The following is a 17,658-nucleotide window of genomic DNA, read 5'->3' as shown; positions in this document are numbered from 1 at the left end:
TTTTGGACGACATACTGAACTATGATGTTTTAGTGATATTTTGGACGACATACTAAACTATGACTTTTTTGTGACAATTTGGATGACATACTAAACTATGACTTTTTTCCACATTTTGGACATACTAAACTATGATTTTTTTTCATATTTTCCACGACATACTAAACTATGACGTTTTTGTCATATTTTGCACAACATATTAAACTATGACATTTTAGTAATACTTTGAATGACATACTACACTATGACGTTTGTTTCACATTTTGGACGACATACTAAACTATGACGTTTCAGTGACATTTTGGATGACATACTAAACTATGACGTTTTAGAGATATTTTGAACAACATAATAAACTATGACATTTTTGTGACATTTTGGACGATATATTAAACTATGACTTTATACAATTTGGACGACATACTAAACTATGACTTTTTTATCATATTTTGGACAACATATTAAACTATGACATTTTAGTAATACTTTGAATGACACTACACTATGACGTTTGTTTCACATTTTGGACGACATACTAAACTATGACGTTTTTTTTCCACATTTTGGACGAAATACTAAACTATGACGTTTCCTTCCACATTTTGGACGACATACGAAACTATGACTTTTTTGTGACATTTTGGATGCCATGTTAAACTATGACTGTGTGTTTCTGTGAGCATCGGTGTGAAACCACCATCAGGCCTCTTAAACTGGACTTTGTGAATGAGCTGGATCACAGACAGCCGTTTCCATGGAAACCGGTTCAGCTGCTGCAGTGCGGCCGTTAGCCTCCAGCTAGCCGCCCTGCTGCTCATCACCCGGTCCTGGTCCGGTTTCAGCCCGGTTCGGGTGCCAGCCTGCGGTCAGGGCCGCTTCATCAGCAGGTCAGACAAGTCTATCAAACCACACGTAGACATTCGGACTTACTGCTGTCTCACAAATGTCTGTTCACATTTTTAGCAATTTTAACGGCTCACAGTTTGTGTCGCTGTGATGTCCTACCGTAACAACCTGCCGTAGGATTTTGTAATAAAATCCGGATTGAGAAAATCTACTGAAATGATGTAAATTCAAATAAAATCTCAACTTTTAAACCCCATTATTTGAGACTGCTCGGTACCGCCCTCCGTGTGGGAGCGACCAGACGGACCCGGGTTCAGAAACACCGACTCTTTATTAAAATAATCACTCGTTGATGTGAGAAGTGTAGGCCGAAGTGAGTGGGACGTTCCGTTTCATCAAATATGCCATTTCTTTAAGGTCTGTCGGACTGCCAGCTTCACCCATGAGCACAGACGCAATACAGCGCTGAAATTTTAACGCAGTTCGGCGTGACGCTCCTACCGCACAGACCTCCACCGCTGAGACGGCTGGAGAAGGTCTGGATTTTATCTCAAGTGGGATTTTTGGACTACTTATATGCGCCGAACTGGAGAGGACACCCTGTCGATCTGCTCACTGCCACATTTTTTAATATTTCGCTTGTTCTTTAGTAAAGATATGCTGTAATGTGAGTTTTAAAACGGAATCTGGTGCTGATGTAGCTTCGTTTGGAGATGTGTGTCCCGCTGGAACCCCGAAATGAAGACAGAATTTTATATGATACCTCTGCTGTAAGTTTTAATAGGTTGTTGGCTTAACTGGACTGGAAATAAGAGTTAAAACCTCCCTTTTGTTAGCTGACTCTGGTGTGTTGTTGCCTCCGCATTAAAGAGAGCGAGGATTGGTTTGGAAAGCGTCCCCGGGATGGTGTTTGACAGCGGCAGGCTGTGGGGTCTGCTCCCCGCTCCAACTAACACTGTGGGATGTTATAGATGTTCCTCAGAGAAGTGGAGGTTTTACTGAAATATTCGCAGCTTGTGGGACACTGTGTACGCCGAATCGAAGACCGGCCGATGTTGATTTGTAATATGTTTGCTTTGGAACTTCTGACCGTCCGCTTCGCCCTCAAATGAGCGAATGAATGTTATATTATTAGACCTTTGAGCGGAGTCTGGCGTGACGTTCCCTCCGTCGCGGACAGAGCGAGCAGGGATCTCCTTGGAAACGGCTAGTGACAGTCCCCCGCCCCTCCCGCCCCCTCCTCTCATCAGAGATGGTTGGTACTGAGATCCGCCGCCTGCTCTCCCACTAACAGCCAGTAGCAAACTGGGCCGCTTCCAGTGAGCAGATGTTCCCCAGCAGAATGGCTCTGAGCCAGTCCAGCCTGCTGTGCGGTCCGCTGGAGGAGCTGCAGGAGCTTGCCTTCATCGAGAGGCCTATCCGCAGGAGTCTCAAGGTAGGTGTGCATGTCAGCTTGTCAGGCTCAGACTCACGCTCTCACGAAGAACTGTTCCCACACACATACATGAAGCAGGCGCTCATGTGTCTCCAGCACATGTGGGAGACATGAGAAGTGACGATGATGATCTTGATGGTGATGGTGAGAAATGTTGTATGAGTCAGTGGGAGGAAGATCAGCGGCCTCCATGCAGGAAGCAGAGGGGAGACCCGCTATCTGCGCAGCATGACGCAGTTTGTCCGTCTGTCTCTCCACCTGTCTGTCTGTCAGCGCAGAGAGACAGACAGGTTTCAGGATCTCCTCCTCCTCAAATCCAGTCAGCAAAGAAATCTGAACATCATCATGCAGTGATCATCATGTTTGCAGAGCAGGCTTGTGTGCACAGGAGGAGTTGAAGCTGTGAACTAATGCATTAATAAATAATCCATGCATGATTGAACAGTCAGATGTGTGAGAGACAGGAGCAGAGCGAGGGCTGATGACACACAATGAAAGCACTCATTCATTCATTTTAATTGAATTAATTTGATTTTATGAGGCTTGAAATCAAGGTTTGAGTCAGAGTGTTGCAATTTATATAAAGCGTGAAAAGGAAACCCCTAACACAAGTTAGTTTTTTCATCAAAGAATAAGACACAGAGCTACATGAAGACATGACATTAGAGACAGACAGACAGCAGGACAGATAAAACACTTGAATATAATGAAACAGAAAAAAAGAGGAGGAAGAACACTTCTGATCCTTTTTTACACTGAAACACCGGCATCAATAACTAATCAATAAAAGAAATCACAAAACAGTCTGATAGCAGATTTTCCACCTGTAGCTGCGGGGGCGGGGTTTCGAGGGGGGATTGTGTCACGAGGAGGCGGGCCCGTGGGTGTTCTTATGGGAGAAACCCGACGTCATAATGACGCAGACACACACCCCCGTCTTCTCCCACACACACACACACACACACACACACACACACACACACACACACACACACACACACACACACACGCACACACACTTGTCTGAGTGTTTTCATCACAGGCAGATCAGACAGATCACTGCTGGGTGATGAGTCGACTTGCTGTGTCTGTTGTTCCCCATCAGACTGCAGAGGAGATCGATCAGCTGACTGTAGATGAAGACCTGAACGACATCGAGAGAGCCGTCTACCTGCTCAGGTGAGATCTGACCTGCAGCTTTGAGAACATAAGTGGGACCTCTCCTCTGTGGAGTTTAAACTGGATGAGAGAATTGAAGCTCAGAGCAGGACTCCAGGCTGGAATCTCACCTAAAGCCTGCACTACATCAGGCCAAGCAGCCACATGAAGCTGGTTATGAACTGGTTAGGTCAACTCAGGGTTTCTGAATCTGGATAGGAAAGTGTTCACTTAAAAAGATTGCAAACATGGACATGTCTAAAGCTACATATTTTCCATGAGAAGTGCAAACTATAGACTAATATGAGGACTTTAAAACTGTAATACAGACTGAAAGCAAAAAATATGCCAAAACCAAGGGCAAAAAATAAGCTGTAAAAATATTCACACTGTGAATGTTTAAGTTAACAATATTATCAATCTCACTGCTCATCATTAAAGGTCCCATACGGCAAAAATCCATTTTTATTGTGGTTTAGTGGTTGTTATAAACTTGGAGGTGTAAAATAAAATCTGTTAACATAAGAAGACATTCCTGAAGAAAACCTCACAGCTTTACAACCTGCTAAGACTTTTAATGCCCTGCTGCAAATCAGCTGAGGAACTAATAGCTCAAACCTTGTATAATCCTCACTCTCACAGCCTGCTGCTTCTAGTGGGACATTCAGAATGAGCAGCTGCCCTTAAGTCCACCAGGTTTGTTTAATTTGTCGAGCTGCTTCTGCTAACTCTAAAATGTATCAGCCATGAACAAATCACACCAAATGGTCTGCTGTTAGCTGCAAGAGTGAGCACAAGAGTCTTCATGCACGCCCAGCATCCGAGAAACTGAAGATCCAGTGGATTGTTTTTGTTATTGGTGGAAATGTCACATCAACAACAGGAAAATCCTTACAGTTTGCATGTTGTGCTGCTAATGTGGCTAATGTTGTCATTAACTGTGATCATATGACTTCAGGTCAGAGCTGTGTGAAATTGTACAGACAGTGGACTGAGTATGAAATAGTGACTTAAATGCAGTCCATTAAGACTACATGTTAACCAGCAGTCACTTCAGAGCCATTTTAGCTCTGCACTGCTAGCTTACTGATGTTGTAACTACAAAACTGTTTGAAAAATGACAAAAATAACGGCTGTGCTGTGAATTCTTAGAGCTCAGCTGCCATGTAGTCTGCTGTTTTGTTCTATGCTGTCAATCACAGATTCAGAGAGAGTCTTCTTCCTGAAGGGCCTGAAGGGGTGTGAACATTAGTAACAACAGTAAAAAGAACCATGTTTGCAGCATTTCAAGCTGAAAAATTAAAAAACACATTTTATAGACATGTAAAACCCTCATTAAGTTATTAAAGATGGGACCTTTAATAGATGAGTAGATCTAATTGTGCATTTTCAGATTTAATGCTTAGATGTAACTCTGTTCATATAGCATGTAAGCCAATTTTTACATTATTCTTTTAGCGGCAGCTCAGACGGTATCAAACAGTCTTGCAAGCAAATAAAAAACAAATGTAAAAGCATCATTCAATCCAGGAAATATGCTGACTGCAAGGGTCAAAAAGTCCAAGGATGTCGTGCTTTAATCTGTCTCAGTTTTAGGACTGTATCACTGTACATTGCCCAATAGAACAATGAACTGGCTTTGCAATATCATGCAGTCAACAGGGGGGAAAAAAGGTGATTAGGACAAAAGTTCTCTCCACCTGGGAATCTACATCTGTCATATCTATGATCGTCAAGGAGACAAAAGGTTTTAGATTGACTGGACAAACTCTTGCCTTCCTCAGAGACCCTCTCAATATCTCTGCACTGAGCTTCACACGATCTTCCAGAAATGAGATGCCATTTTCTAAGAGAACTGATTGGTCAGTAGGCAATGTTTTTGAAGTGTTCATCTTCTATCTTGAACATGCTGTGGAGCAGGTTAGGTGTGCAGCATTAGCTACCATGAGAACCACTGGCATAGTCCCAGAAACCCAGAGTTAACCCTGGTTACTTCACTACTGTCTGCTTTGTGGCTCCTCCAGGTGTCTCAGACCACTCCAGGTCCAGATCTGGCGGCTCCAAATCTGGTTCTGTTTTGGAAGTTTATGAGAGATGAAGCAGAGTTCAGACTGAGATCATTCACCGACGTCTGGAGACCTGTTGATCTGCAACAGGTGTATTCTGCACAACAAGGAATATCAGACTAGTTAATAAAACTAGTTCAAACAGGACTTGTAAAAATGTAGACTAGTTCAAATTAAAACTAGTCCATGCAAAACTAGTTAATAACTAAAACTAGTGAAAGTAATGCTAGTTAAATTAAAACGGGTTAGTTAAAATTTCTGTAGTAAACATTAAAACTAGTTAAAATAAGATTAGTTAAAATTAAAACCATTTACAATGAATGAGATGAGTAAAAATAAGACTAGCTAAGGTTAAAACTAGCCAAACTTAAAACTGGTGATAATGAACACCATTTAAAATGAGACTAGTAGCATTTAAAAGTGGTTAAATTAAAAACTAGTAGAAATAAGACTGGCTACAATGGACATGACTTAAATAAGGCTAGTTTAAATGAAAGGTACTTAGAACACTAGTTAAAATAAGGCTAACTACATTTTATACTAGTTACAATAATAACTAGTAAATATGACTAAAAATTAAACTTGCTAAAAATGACTAGTACACTGAACACCAGTTAAAATAAAACTAGTTCAAAGTAAACCTATTTAACTAATTAAACTTAAAAGTGCTCACGATGAACATTACTAAAAATAAGGCTAGTCACATTTAAGACTAGTTAAAATATAAACAAGTTAAAGTGAGACTTGGGAAACGGGACCAGTGAAAAATAACTAGTTACAATAAGCACTAGTTAAAGTAAGACTTGCTAATATCTTGGGTTGAGAAACAAGAACAAATAAACAAGGTTTTATATGTATGAAGATTTCAGGAGGCCTCAGGTGGAGCACAAGGCTCTCAGTTCTCCAGCCGTCCTCCTTCACTGTGACCCAGTAAACCCTGGAGCTAATTAAACACTGAAGGTAATCAGCAGTCCCATCCCAGAGGAGCTAAACTAGTTCACTGAACTGATTCGTAAACAGGACAGTGAAGACAGGAAGAGATACCGGACAGTGGAGTTCATAGCTGGACATGTGAATCTGTCCTGGTTCCAGCTGTGGAGTCCTCCGGGTTCAAGTTCGGGTCCTTCTCTTTTTGATCTGGAAACATTCTCACTTTACATTTTGCCTACCATGTGTCACCCCTCTGTCTTCCCTCTGTCTGCTGTCTGACTCCCCTCTGCCCTCCTCTCTGCTCCTCAGTGTGGGTCAAGAGGTGCAGAGGGCCAGCGTCATCAGTAACCTCCCAAGTCTTGTCCGCCAGAATCCAGCTGAGACTTTTCGCCGTGTCGTACCAAAAGTTCGGGTAGGTACGATCTGTCAGAGAAGGAGGATGAGGACAGGATGTGGACAGTACTCCAGGACATGACAGCTGCGTTGTACAGGTGTGTCTCACAAGTAACCTTTCCTGTCCTTGTGACCCAGGAGGTCCTGAATGGAGCCGGAGGTGAAATCCAACTGGCAGCAGCAGGGTCATTTTTAACAATCCTCCAGGACGACATCATCCTGATCCATACCCACACCTACTCCATCCTGAAAACTGTTCTGCTGCACCTGAACCACCGGGACACAGGTAACCCACACCTGTACTATCAAGACGCAGGTAATGACGCCTGAGCAACCAACACACCGGGAAACACACCTGACCCTCAATGTGTTGACATGGCTGTAACAGTTGCTCATTTTGCCATCTTTATTGACAGTGATTAGCAACGCCTGGTTAGAAACTCTGCTGTCAGCGATCAACGCTCTGCCCAAAGAGACCATTAAACAAGAGGTCAGTTCATGAGCAATACTTTCCAGCAGAACTGTTCTGGATTCACCTGCTAATAACTGATGAGCATTACAGGATTTAAGTGAGGGATTGCATTACAAGCAATGTGAACAAAAGGATCTGAGAATGACTTTCAATTTTTTAGGGTTTCTTTGTGTTCAGTCCTGCTATACTTCCGTACCTGCCTGTCTCACCTTCTACTTGTCTGTCTCTACAGGTGCTAAACCCTCTCCTATATCAGTCTCAGCTGTCTCACTCGCTTCAGGCTCGTCTGGCCAGCTGTCGCATTTTAGGGAAAGTTGCCTGCAAGTTTGATTCTCACATGTGAGCTGCAGCACAGCGTGTACCATTATGTACTCTGAACACTCTACTACGACACATACAGCGTACACTCTGAACACTGTAGTACTGTTGTAATATAGCCTGTCTTTGTACGTGTGCTGATCAGGTGTCATCTCACCTGCTCTGATACTAACAGTGTTTCTGTGCATCAGAGTGAAGAAGGAGCTGCTGCCACTGGCTCGTTCTTTATGTCAGGACCCAGAGTTTGAGGTCAGAGCATGTATGTGCCGTCAGCTGGAGGGTATCGCCAGAGCCACTGGGTAACTGCCAGCAAACAATGGATGAACCAAACACCAACCAAACAATAACTAAACACTAGCCAAACAAGGATCTAACAAAAGCCTTACAAAGACCAAGCAACAGCTAAACAACTGACAGCCAAACACGAACCTAACACCAACCAAATGACTTCTAAACAACAGTCAAACAGCCAAACAACAACCAAACATAAACCTGAAACCAACTAAATGGTGACCAAACAATGACCAAACAACAGTCGAACAACTACCAAATGATGACCAAACATAAACACAGCAACGACCAACATTAACCCAGCTGCAAACGACTACCAACCAAACGAAAACCTTATACCAACCAAACAACCAACATAAAGCAATTCACACCCAAACACCAAACCCAACACAGACCAAATAGCAGCCAAACAACTAGCATCTCACAGCAAAACAAAACCCTAACACTAACCAATAACCAAAACAACAACTAAACAACAATGTAACATAAACCTAACACAGATCAAATGACAACAAAAAACTGACCATATGACAACCAAACCTAAACCCAACACCAATCTAACTTCAACATGCTGTGTGATAAGACAGTGTGTCCTGTCTGTCCTTCAGGGTGGATGACACCAGAATGGAGCTCCTCCCTGAGCTGGTGGAGCTTGCTGGAGACGAGGACAGCACTGTTCGTCTTGCTGCCTTTGACACCATCATCAACCTGATGGAGATGATGGACAGCGGTGAGTCAGAACTTTGGTTATATTGGGGTATTAGTTCTTCAGGCGGAAGAAGTAAGTCAGCGGTGCAAATCTCTGTAAACATCTGGTTTAAAGTCCCCTCTTCCTCTTCAGATGACCGACTCCATGTTGTGATTCCCCTGGTGATGTCGGTGTGTGAGGCCTCATCGCAGGCAGATGAGGCCATCGTGGCGTCTCTGTCGTTCCAGTTTGGGAAGCTCTGCAGCGGACTGGCAGGTGAGATTCAACACAAAAAGTGGAAGCTGAACGCACTTTGGTTTAAATTGATTTCATATTCAAAACAAAAAACTGATTGTGTAATCTGGATGAACTAACAGACATCAGTCTATAAATCAGGGAATGGTCTTTGTACTACAGCCAGAGAGCTGTATCGTTAGAGGCAACAGCTTCTGGTGGGTTTACCCAGCAGCAACTGGTCCCAGGAGAGGGGCGGGGCTAAGAGTGAATCCAGAACACAGATGAAGCAGTGGCAGCCTTGGGGGAGGAGCTCATCATGAGCACCTAATGGCCAGGTTAGGGTTAGCACTGAAAACGGGATGTTGACATACACATTTTAGCTGTTTAAACTAGTTCCAGGGATATGGGAAGTCAGTCTCTAAGAGAGAATTAGTCAAAGCCTATGCCAAAGGTAAAGGCTACCAGCTTGATGTAATTGACGTTGTCTCATGTAGCGCCAGGTCTGGAGTCACACTGGAATTCCGGGATCAGATTCTTCTTTTCTGAGTTATCCAGGGTGGAAGATGCCATCCAAGAGGGTCATCTCTATGGTCAACACCTTCTCAAACAGTGTCATTCTGTGCTTAGTGTCTCATAGTTAGGCCATTTTGCAGTATGGAATGGCTCCACCTCATCATTTTGTTGTAGGGAAAAAAAAACTCAGTCAACACTAGTCATTGCTAAACAGCAGTTCAGTCTGTCCAGTCCTCTTTGAGTTCAGGAGTCACTGTTGCCTTGGTGCTTCATAGTTTTGCTGAAGGACAACAAAACCTGGAGGGGATGGAAGGAACAGCCTCATTGAAACCAGTGTGATGTTTTGTAATTGGTCTGTGCCAGGTGGATCATCACATTTCTGAGTTTTATCCCTTTGTTTCAGGGTCTCTGTCAGAGGAGCAGAAGGGTCGTTTACTGCAGAGGTTTAAGGTGCTGTGTGTCGCCGGACTGCCGACTGAAGGCAACCAGACTGACGGCAACAACGAGGCTACGCTGATTCGCTGCAACTGTTGCTACAACCTACCGGTACACAGACTAACACACACTCAGCTTCAGGGTTCCTAAGTTCTCCACGTGTTGAGGTCACTTTGTATTCTCTTCACCCAGGCCATGGTGGTGTTTGCGGACTCGGTTCACTTCTTGTCGGAGCTTTACCCCTCTTTCTCCAGTCTTTGTAGTGACCCAGAGGTCAGCGTCCGGCGAAGTGCTGCAGCCAGTTTCCACCAGGTGAGATCACCATCACCACAACACTAGCAGTTCTGCTGGTGCCCCTGGTAGCTGCAGCAGGCATTACAGTCTCATTACGGTTCATTAACGGGTTTGTCTTTAGGAGCAAGAACTGTCCCTGTACTTAGGCTAGCAGCTGTTTTTGGTAGGAAATCAAGATATAGCGTTTAAAATAAAAGATGACACGTCACAGCACCTCACTCTGATTGGCTGTCTCCTATGATGTAACATGGTGGCCCCGCATCCTCCTGTTAGGTGGTGAAGCTGCTCGGTTCAAATGTCCAGCTCGTCCACAAGGAGCTTCTGTCTCTGCTGCAGGACGATGCTCTAGAGGTGAGAAGCCACACCCACCAACACTGTTCTACCAATCAGGAAGCATTTCTAGATGTCATTATTTTAATATCCTATGTCACAATGTTAATATTAGTGTTTGTTAGGTCAAGTTTTGTATTTTATTTGGAGACATGGGGAAAACAATCAGCAGATTAAGCCATGGTTAAAACAATCATTTTATGCAGTCCTATACAAAATAGATTAAAATGAACTCCACCTCAACCAGCTACAATAGTGAAATGCTGCTTTTACATTAAAGCATAAGTAATAATCCAAGGATATGATATTTAACAGTTTAACTGTCACACAGGACAGTTTTCTGCACCACTACTTTTATTTTTAACATTTCAAGTACATTTTCCTACCTATATATACATACTTTCACTTGAAGTAATTTGACTTGCAGCGCTTTTACTTGTGACAGTGTTCATCGGTGCTTTTACTTAAGTAAAGAATCAGAATCCTCCCTCCACCACTGCTGTTTAGGTGTTGGATGCTTTGATGAATTACTTGGAGGAAACTCTGGAGACAGTTCTATCTAGAGGAGAGAACCTTGCCCTGGACAATAAGGTAAGAAGTTAAACTCAGTTCACTGTGGTTTAATTTCTTCTCACATAGTTTCTCCTTCTTTGTGGTACGTAATCTTCGAGCTGACTTTAAAAATGACTTTTCTGTTCTCCTGTGTTGTTCTCCCCTGTTGTGCCATGGTCCTCCTCAGTTTCCAGAGCTGCTGTCGGCACTGCTGTTAGCAGAACAGAAAGTTGGATGTTCTCTGCGTTGGCGGCTACATGAGAAGCTGCTGCAGCGTTACTGCTGCCTGGCCAGACTGCTTCCTGGAGAACTGCTGCACCAGAGCTTCTCTCCTCGTATCTTCATTATCCTCACCACTAATGTCAGCACTGCCAGGCACTGCATCAGACAATACCACAGGTATACCAGGTGACAGACAGGTAACTCTGCTCTGCTTGTTTTGGTTGCAGAAAGTATTGCCAGTGCAGAAGGAGGCGGCTCGTACATTTTGCACTTTTCTGCGCTACAACCGCAAACAGGAGCAGCGTCAGGAGATGATGGAGCGACTGATCCAGGGTCTGAACATTTCTGCTTCTACTTGTTCTTCTGTTTCTTTTAACAGTAGAGTCAGCATCACTTCAATCGATGTGAAAAAATTACAAAACCTCTGTCAGGATGTAAGACTTTTTGTGTTTGTGATCTCAGATCTCGCTCAGGGTCGCAGTTACTGGAACCGTCTAAGATTCCTTGATGTTTGTGAAACTGCCACCGAGATTTTCTCCCGTAAATATTTCAACGAACACTTCTTGATCCCAGCACTGGAGCTGGTTCATGACCCTGTTGCCAATGTCAGGTAGATCCTCATCATTCTTTTCAATGAAACAGCTAAAATCTTCCTGACATCACACATAGCACATCTGTCTGTCTGTCTGTCTGCCTGTCTCTTTGTCTTAGGTACAAGCTGTGCCAGTTGTTGCCCAGGTTGCGCTCGTCACTCCGCTTGCCAGCTGACAAACAGCTGCTGCAGAAACTTGACTTCTGCGTCCAGAAACTTCTCTGCAGAGAGAAAGACAAAGACGTGGTGGCCACTATCCGCAAGGTAACACCTACCAGAGACCAGTCCAGGCTGTTACTGAAACATTTAAACCTGCCAACCAGTTTATTTATGAGGGATAAAAATGATCAGAGATTAACTGTGTCCATCGTGTTTTCCAGACAGTGTTGGAACTGGACAAACTGGACCTGTCAGAACCTGTAAGCAGCCAGTTTAATGAAGGCTTAAATTGTCAATACATCAGGTTCACTTCTATCCTGTAACCTCCTTGGTGTCTTGTGTCTGTGAACAGTTTCACAAGAGGCAGGAGAGGGACTTGCTAGACCAGAAGAAGGAGAAGGAGGAAACTCTGCTACTGGAGATGGTGAGGCTGAGCCCAAAAGCTGGTCTTCAGTTTTTAACTGGTCTACGTTGTTTTAATGGCATCTGTTTTGTCGTCAGGAACAGCTGGAGCGCCAACAGAGCGATGGAAAGCTGAACTCTGATAAACATACGGAAAGAAAACGTGAGCTGAACTTACTTTTTTGAAAGAGTCACAGAAGAGGTTGTATTTGCAATCCAGTCTGTAAATCACATTTCTTTGACAGGAAGAGACAGTAAGACCAGTCTGTCTGCAACAAAGTCCATGTCAGTGTCTTCATCTGGAACAGTTGCATCCTCTGGTAAGATGGAGAGAATGAAGATGAGCTCCAATTCTTCCTCATTGATGATGATGATGTCATGATGATGATGGTGAAGGTGATGATGTCATGATGTTGATGTTGATGATGATCTTCTGTGCAGGTAAAGAAATGAGGAAGGCTAAACTGTCTCGGAGTCGGTCCCTCAGCAGTCAACCAACATCGTCCAAACCTCTGAACTCAGACCGAACTCTGTAAGAATTCAGCTCAATTCAGTTTTATTTATATACCACCAATTCATAACATAAATAATCTCGAGGCACTGCACATCGTAACCTTGCAAAAGCTATTGTAAAGCAAAACTCCACAAATCCAACAATTCCATTTGAACAAGTACTTGGCAATAGTGTGAAGAAAATGATTGCTTTTATGTATGTAAAGAGGAAGCGAGGAAAGTAAAGGAAAGGTGTTCAGTGCATCATGGGAAGTCTCCAACAGCTGAAACCTATAGCAACATAACTCAGGGATGGTTAAGGGTCAAGGTTCACCTCATCCAACCCTAACTATAAACTTTATTAAAAAAGAAAGCTTTCAGTGTAATCTTAAAAGTAGAGAAGAACTCTGCCTCCTAAACCTAAACTGGCAGCTAATTCCACTGGAGAGGAGCCTGATGGCTGAAATCTCCCATTCTGCTTCTGGAAACTCTAGGAATAAAAAGTAAGCCTGCACTCTCGGAGCAACGTGCTCTGTTCGGATAGTACTATGAGTTCTTTAAGATAAGATGGAACATAGTCATTAAGAGCTTTGTGTGTGAGGAGAAGGGTTTTATTCTCTATTCTATTCAGGATTTTACAGGGAGCCAGTGTAGAGAAGTTAATGTGGGAGAAATATGATCTCTGTGGGTGGTTCCCGTCAGAATTCTAGCTGCAGTATTTTGGATCAGCTGGAGGTTTTTTACAGAGTTATTGGGACATCCTGATAGAACGCGATCACAATTGTCCAGCTTGAAGGCTACAAAATGTATGGACTAGTCTTTTAGCATCACTCTGACAGAATGTTCCTAATTTTCCCACTATGACAGGCTGCCCTAAAGACTTCTGTTTTGTGTCAGTTTAAGGACACACCCTGTTCTAAAATAACTCAGACTTTCCTGGTTGAAATTTATAATTCATCCTATACAAGCCTTAATGTCTTTAAGACATGCCTGAAACCTAATAAGTCTAGCTAGATGTCATCTGCATTGCAGTGAAGGTTTATGTAGTGTTTGCTAATAATAATGCCTAAGCGGAGCATGTACAAAGTGAAAAGTATTGGTCCTAGCTCAGAACCCTGTGGAACTCCATGATTAACTGTTGTGGGCATGAAAGGATCATTGTCGACATGAACAAACTGGAATATATCTAAATGATAGTGTTGATCAACCAGCCTAGTGCAGTTCCTTTAATCCCAATGAGATGTTCCAGTCTCTATAATGAAAAATTGTGATCACCTGTGTCAAATGCAGCACTGAGATCCAGCTGGAGAAGAATAGAGATGAGTCCATTGTCTAAGGCTATTTGCTTTTTGGTGTTTCAGGAAAGTGAAAGAGCTGAGCAGCACATCTGGATCTGGGAAGTCCGCCATGTTGTCCAGCAAAGGTACAGCCTCCACACACCCTCACACAGCCAGAACCCTGACATTCAGTGACCCAATCGCAATCTCCACCCTAAGGCCTATGTACTAAACCCTCACGGACTTCGCTGACATCACAGCAGGAGTGTTTGAGTGTGTGAGTTCATGAGGGCTTGAAATGGTATAAAAATGGAGGAATGGGACACACTACAACAACTGCACATGTTGCTTGAAAACAACACATCGTCATTCAAAAAAAGTGAACTTAGACTCCTGTATCATTCTGGGTAGTGGCTCAATTTGTCACTCTCTCTGTCTGGCATTACAGTGTTTGTACAATTTAAAAAACTACCAAAAGTCAGGAAAGCAATGACCATCTACAAATTCTATGCAGACGTTTGACTGGAAATTCAAACAACTCTACAAAACTGCAATAAATAAGCATAACTGTGCTGTTTCACAAACTTCCTAGCCAATTCCTTCTACACAATCCATGCGTGGTTTGTGCATGTGTTATGTTTTGTGAGGGTGCAGGACAACCACAATTATATGTCAGTAATTTCGCTACTAACCATGTACAAGTCCATTAGGAATGTCTGCAGATATATGAACTTATAGAACAAGCGCATCTGAGCATTAAAAAGTCCACATCAGAGCCCTCATGTACTTGACAATTTGAGTGGGACATTCCAAAGCCCTAACGCACTTAGAAACACATCTTAGAGTCCATTATTCTGTTAGTGTGGAGAGAAGTACTGTGCCAGTATTCCACATCACTTCTTGTGTCTCACAGATGACTCCTTAAGGACTGCCCACTTCACCATGGCCACCCAGTCTGCCACCTCCATGCCGGTCTTGATCCGCAGCAACACGACTAGCCTCCTGGACAGGGCCAGTACTCTGGACCAGAGAGACCATAGATCCAGTACACTGGACCACAGAACTAGTAACATGGACCACAGGAACAATATGATGGACCACAGAACCAGTACCTTGGACCATAGGACCAGTGCCAATGACCAGAGAGACTACAGAACCAGTACCCTTGACCAGAGAGACTACAGAACCAGTCCCTTGGACCAGAGAGACCACAGGACCAGTACCTTGGACCAGAGAGACCACCGGGCCAGTACCTTGGACCAGAGAGACCATAGGAACACTACTTTGGACCAGAGAGACCACAGGACCACTACCATGGACCAGAGAGACCACAGGACCAGTACCTTGGACCAGAGAGACCATAGGACCAGTACCTTGGACCAGAGAGACCATAGGACCAGTACCTTGGACCAGCGTAGTAAAACGATGGACCGTGGATGCGGGGTGAAGGACAGCCAATCCAGGAAGCTCTCAATGTGAGTTCAGGCTGATAGTTCAACCTCAGAGTGTAATGGTCCCATGTGGTTGTCAGGGTCTGCAGGTTTTACAGTTTCAAAGACCCCTCAGACCAGTTTCAGGATTGGCCCCAAAACTACGTACCATTGGAGCTTTTTTTAAAAACCAATTTAAGATCCGTCCTTTACAAAACCACCTGGATCACTTTTATGTTGTCTCATAAGTTTAAGAGACAACACGGACCTGATGTTTTGGTCTTTTGTCGTTCCACTGTCAGAGCCATGGTTTACCCCTGCCTTAACCCCGGTCTAACTTTGTTTAGTCCTGCTATTGTTTAGTCAACACCTTTCTCTAAATTTGCCCTGTTTTATCCCGGTCTTTATTTAGTTTAACTCTGTTATGGCTGAACAAGGAAGATACCAGATGTCGGTGGGAAGGCAGGATGATGGCCAGGGTAGGAGATTATTTGGCAAATTCACCAGCAATGGGTTATTTGTGAATCCCAGCTGTCTCTGGTGAAAGTTTTTAAAACTGCCTGATGTCAAATGGTCACTGCAGAGGTGGGTGTTGGAGTGAACCTCAGCTCTCCATCTCATCATTCTTACTAAATTTAAATGAGAAAGCAGAGCTGTTTCACAAATTCTGCCATCCATTGAAGATGCATTTAAATAGCTAGCTAGTAAACTGTAGTCTGTAGCAGGTGTAGTAACTCATGATTGAGTGGGAGCACCACAGATGCCAGTGTGCTCTAGTTAGGATAATGTTGTAGTGTTGAAGTAAGATAGTCATGTACTCATGGCTCCAGTGCATCAGTGAGCCATAATTTCTTGAACCTAAAAATGTTAAAAACAGTTGAATGGTCTAACCCCACAAGCCCTGTTACTGAGCTCTGACTTCATTCTGGTCTAAAACTGGCCTGATTTTAGTTTTCGCTTTACTTCTGAGTATTACCTTAATAGTCTGGTTACATTTAAAAAATAATGAATGTTTTTTTCCTTTTCTTTTTTAAAAAAAAAAAAAAAAAAAATCTCTAGAAACAGGAAGTCGAACTCTTTTAGTGTCCAGTCAGGACGAGACTGAAGATGGTGGTCATCATCCTCCACCAGGCCATCAGCCAATCAAGGAGAGGTTGCCATAGAGACAGCAGCTACAGGAGGTTACCCAGAATGCAACAGGATATCATCTCTGCCTTACAGTCACAAACAGAGACAGTAGAGTCTGACTTCTATTTATATCTACTGAGCACTGTGTATTCTAATGATTTCATTCTGCCACCTGATTGGTTCAGTAAACTCCACTCATACAAACTGTTGGTGTCTTCTTATTATTCTCAACTGCTAAAGTGTGATTAGTTGGATAAATGGTGAAATCATAGCAGTGGCTTTACCTTTTGACTGGTGTGTATGATGGTTGCGTTGGGACATGAGGTCACTGGGATTTTGTTGTAGGGGTTTGATGGTTTCATGTTGGAATGGCAAGCCGTTTTATCTTTTAACAGTTAAGTTTGACTTTTCAGATTTAACATTATAAATTAGTTGTAGTCATAGCCCAAATATCTATGACGTCATTCTGTAGTCAAAACAGCATTTGGATACATGTAAATCAGTTTGGACTAGTCAAAATTGTAGCAGATATCTCAAACATCATTATGACTCCTCCTGTTGTGCATTTCACCACTGAATATCAATCCAGCAAAGCATTTGACCTGTTTTAGCAGAAGTAACGGTAGCTGCTATGGTAGATAAGATTGTTCTAAAAGGCATATGTAATAAGAAGAGCTTTATGGTTTAAAGCTTTCTTTATGGTTTAAATTAGCTGAAAGGCTGCTCTGGCATACCAGTAAAACAGCTTGTCGCACACGGTTGCAGTTTTGGTGCCACGGTATGTTTGAAAACCAAGCCACCTCCGCCTTTGACTTGCCATAGCTTTTAATGTGACTACAGTCTTCTGCAATGTGATTTTACCTCAACAACAATCTCACTCCAGATATCTGTAATTACATTTTGATATGGAAAAATTCCAGTTCACAAAATCTACATTATTCTGACTAGTTCAAATATAATTGATATCAAAAATGACAAAGTAGATATGTTGAGTGGGA

General features: G+C 43.0%; 1 protein-coding gene across 3 annotated transcripts; it reads left to right on the top strand.

Moving 5' to 3' along the window:
• Nucleotides 1-758: 758 nt before the first annotated feature.
• Nucleotides 759-16,864, top strand: ppp4r4 (protein phosphatase 4, regulatory subunit 4). Of its 3 annotated transcripts, none has more exons than XM_023279821.3 (25): nt 759-2,281; nt 3,387-3,460; nt 6,745-6,847; nt 6,967-7,144; nt 7,245-7,318; nt 7,533-7,639; nt 7,810-7,917; nt 8,518-8,639; nt 8,751-8,873; nt 9,751-9,893; nt 9,975-10,094; nt 10,350-10,427; nt 10,914-10,997; nt 11,146-11,319; nt 11,408-11,513; nt 11,643-11,790; nt 11,892-12,036; nt 12,153-12,191; nt 12,284-12,355; nt 12,439-12,496; nt 12,579-12,653; nt 12,775-12,865; nt 14,187-14,248; nt 15,016-15,577; nt 16,592-16,864. In XM_023279821.3, the coding sequence occupies exons 1-25, from the start codon at nt 2,174-2,176 to the stop codon at nt 16,635-16,637; spliced, it is 3,000 nt and encodes a 999-aa protein (XP_023135589.1). In that variant the 5' UTR covers nt 759-2,173; the 3' UTR covers nt 16,638-16,864. The 3 variants fall into 3 exon arrangements, with proteins under 3 accessions (XP_023135589.1, XP_023135590.1, XP_023135586.1); XM_023279822.3 differs by having other exon boundaries at nt 760-2,281; nt 6,967-7,114; nt 12,433-12,496; XM_023279818.3 differs by having other exon boundaries at nt 760-2,281; nt 12,433-12,496.
• Nucleotides 16,865-17,658: the final 794 nt, after the last annotated feature.

This window comes from Amphiprion ocellaris, chromosome 12 (genome assembly GCF_022539595.1).
Source record: "Amphiprion ocellaris isolate individual 3 ecotype Okinawa chromosome 12, ASM2253959v1, whole genome shotgun sequence".
Taxonomy (NCBI): Eukaryota; Metazoa; Chordata; class Actinopteri; family Pomacentridae; genus Amphiprion; species Amphiprion ocellaris.
The sequence above is the reverse complement of the archived record's forward strand: the minus strand, read 5'-3'. Positions and strand labels throughout refer to the sequence as shown.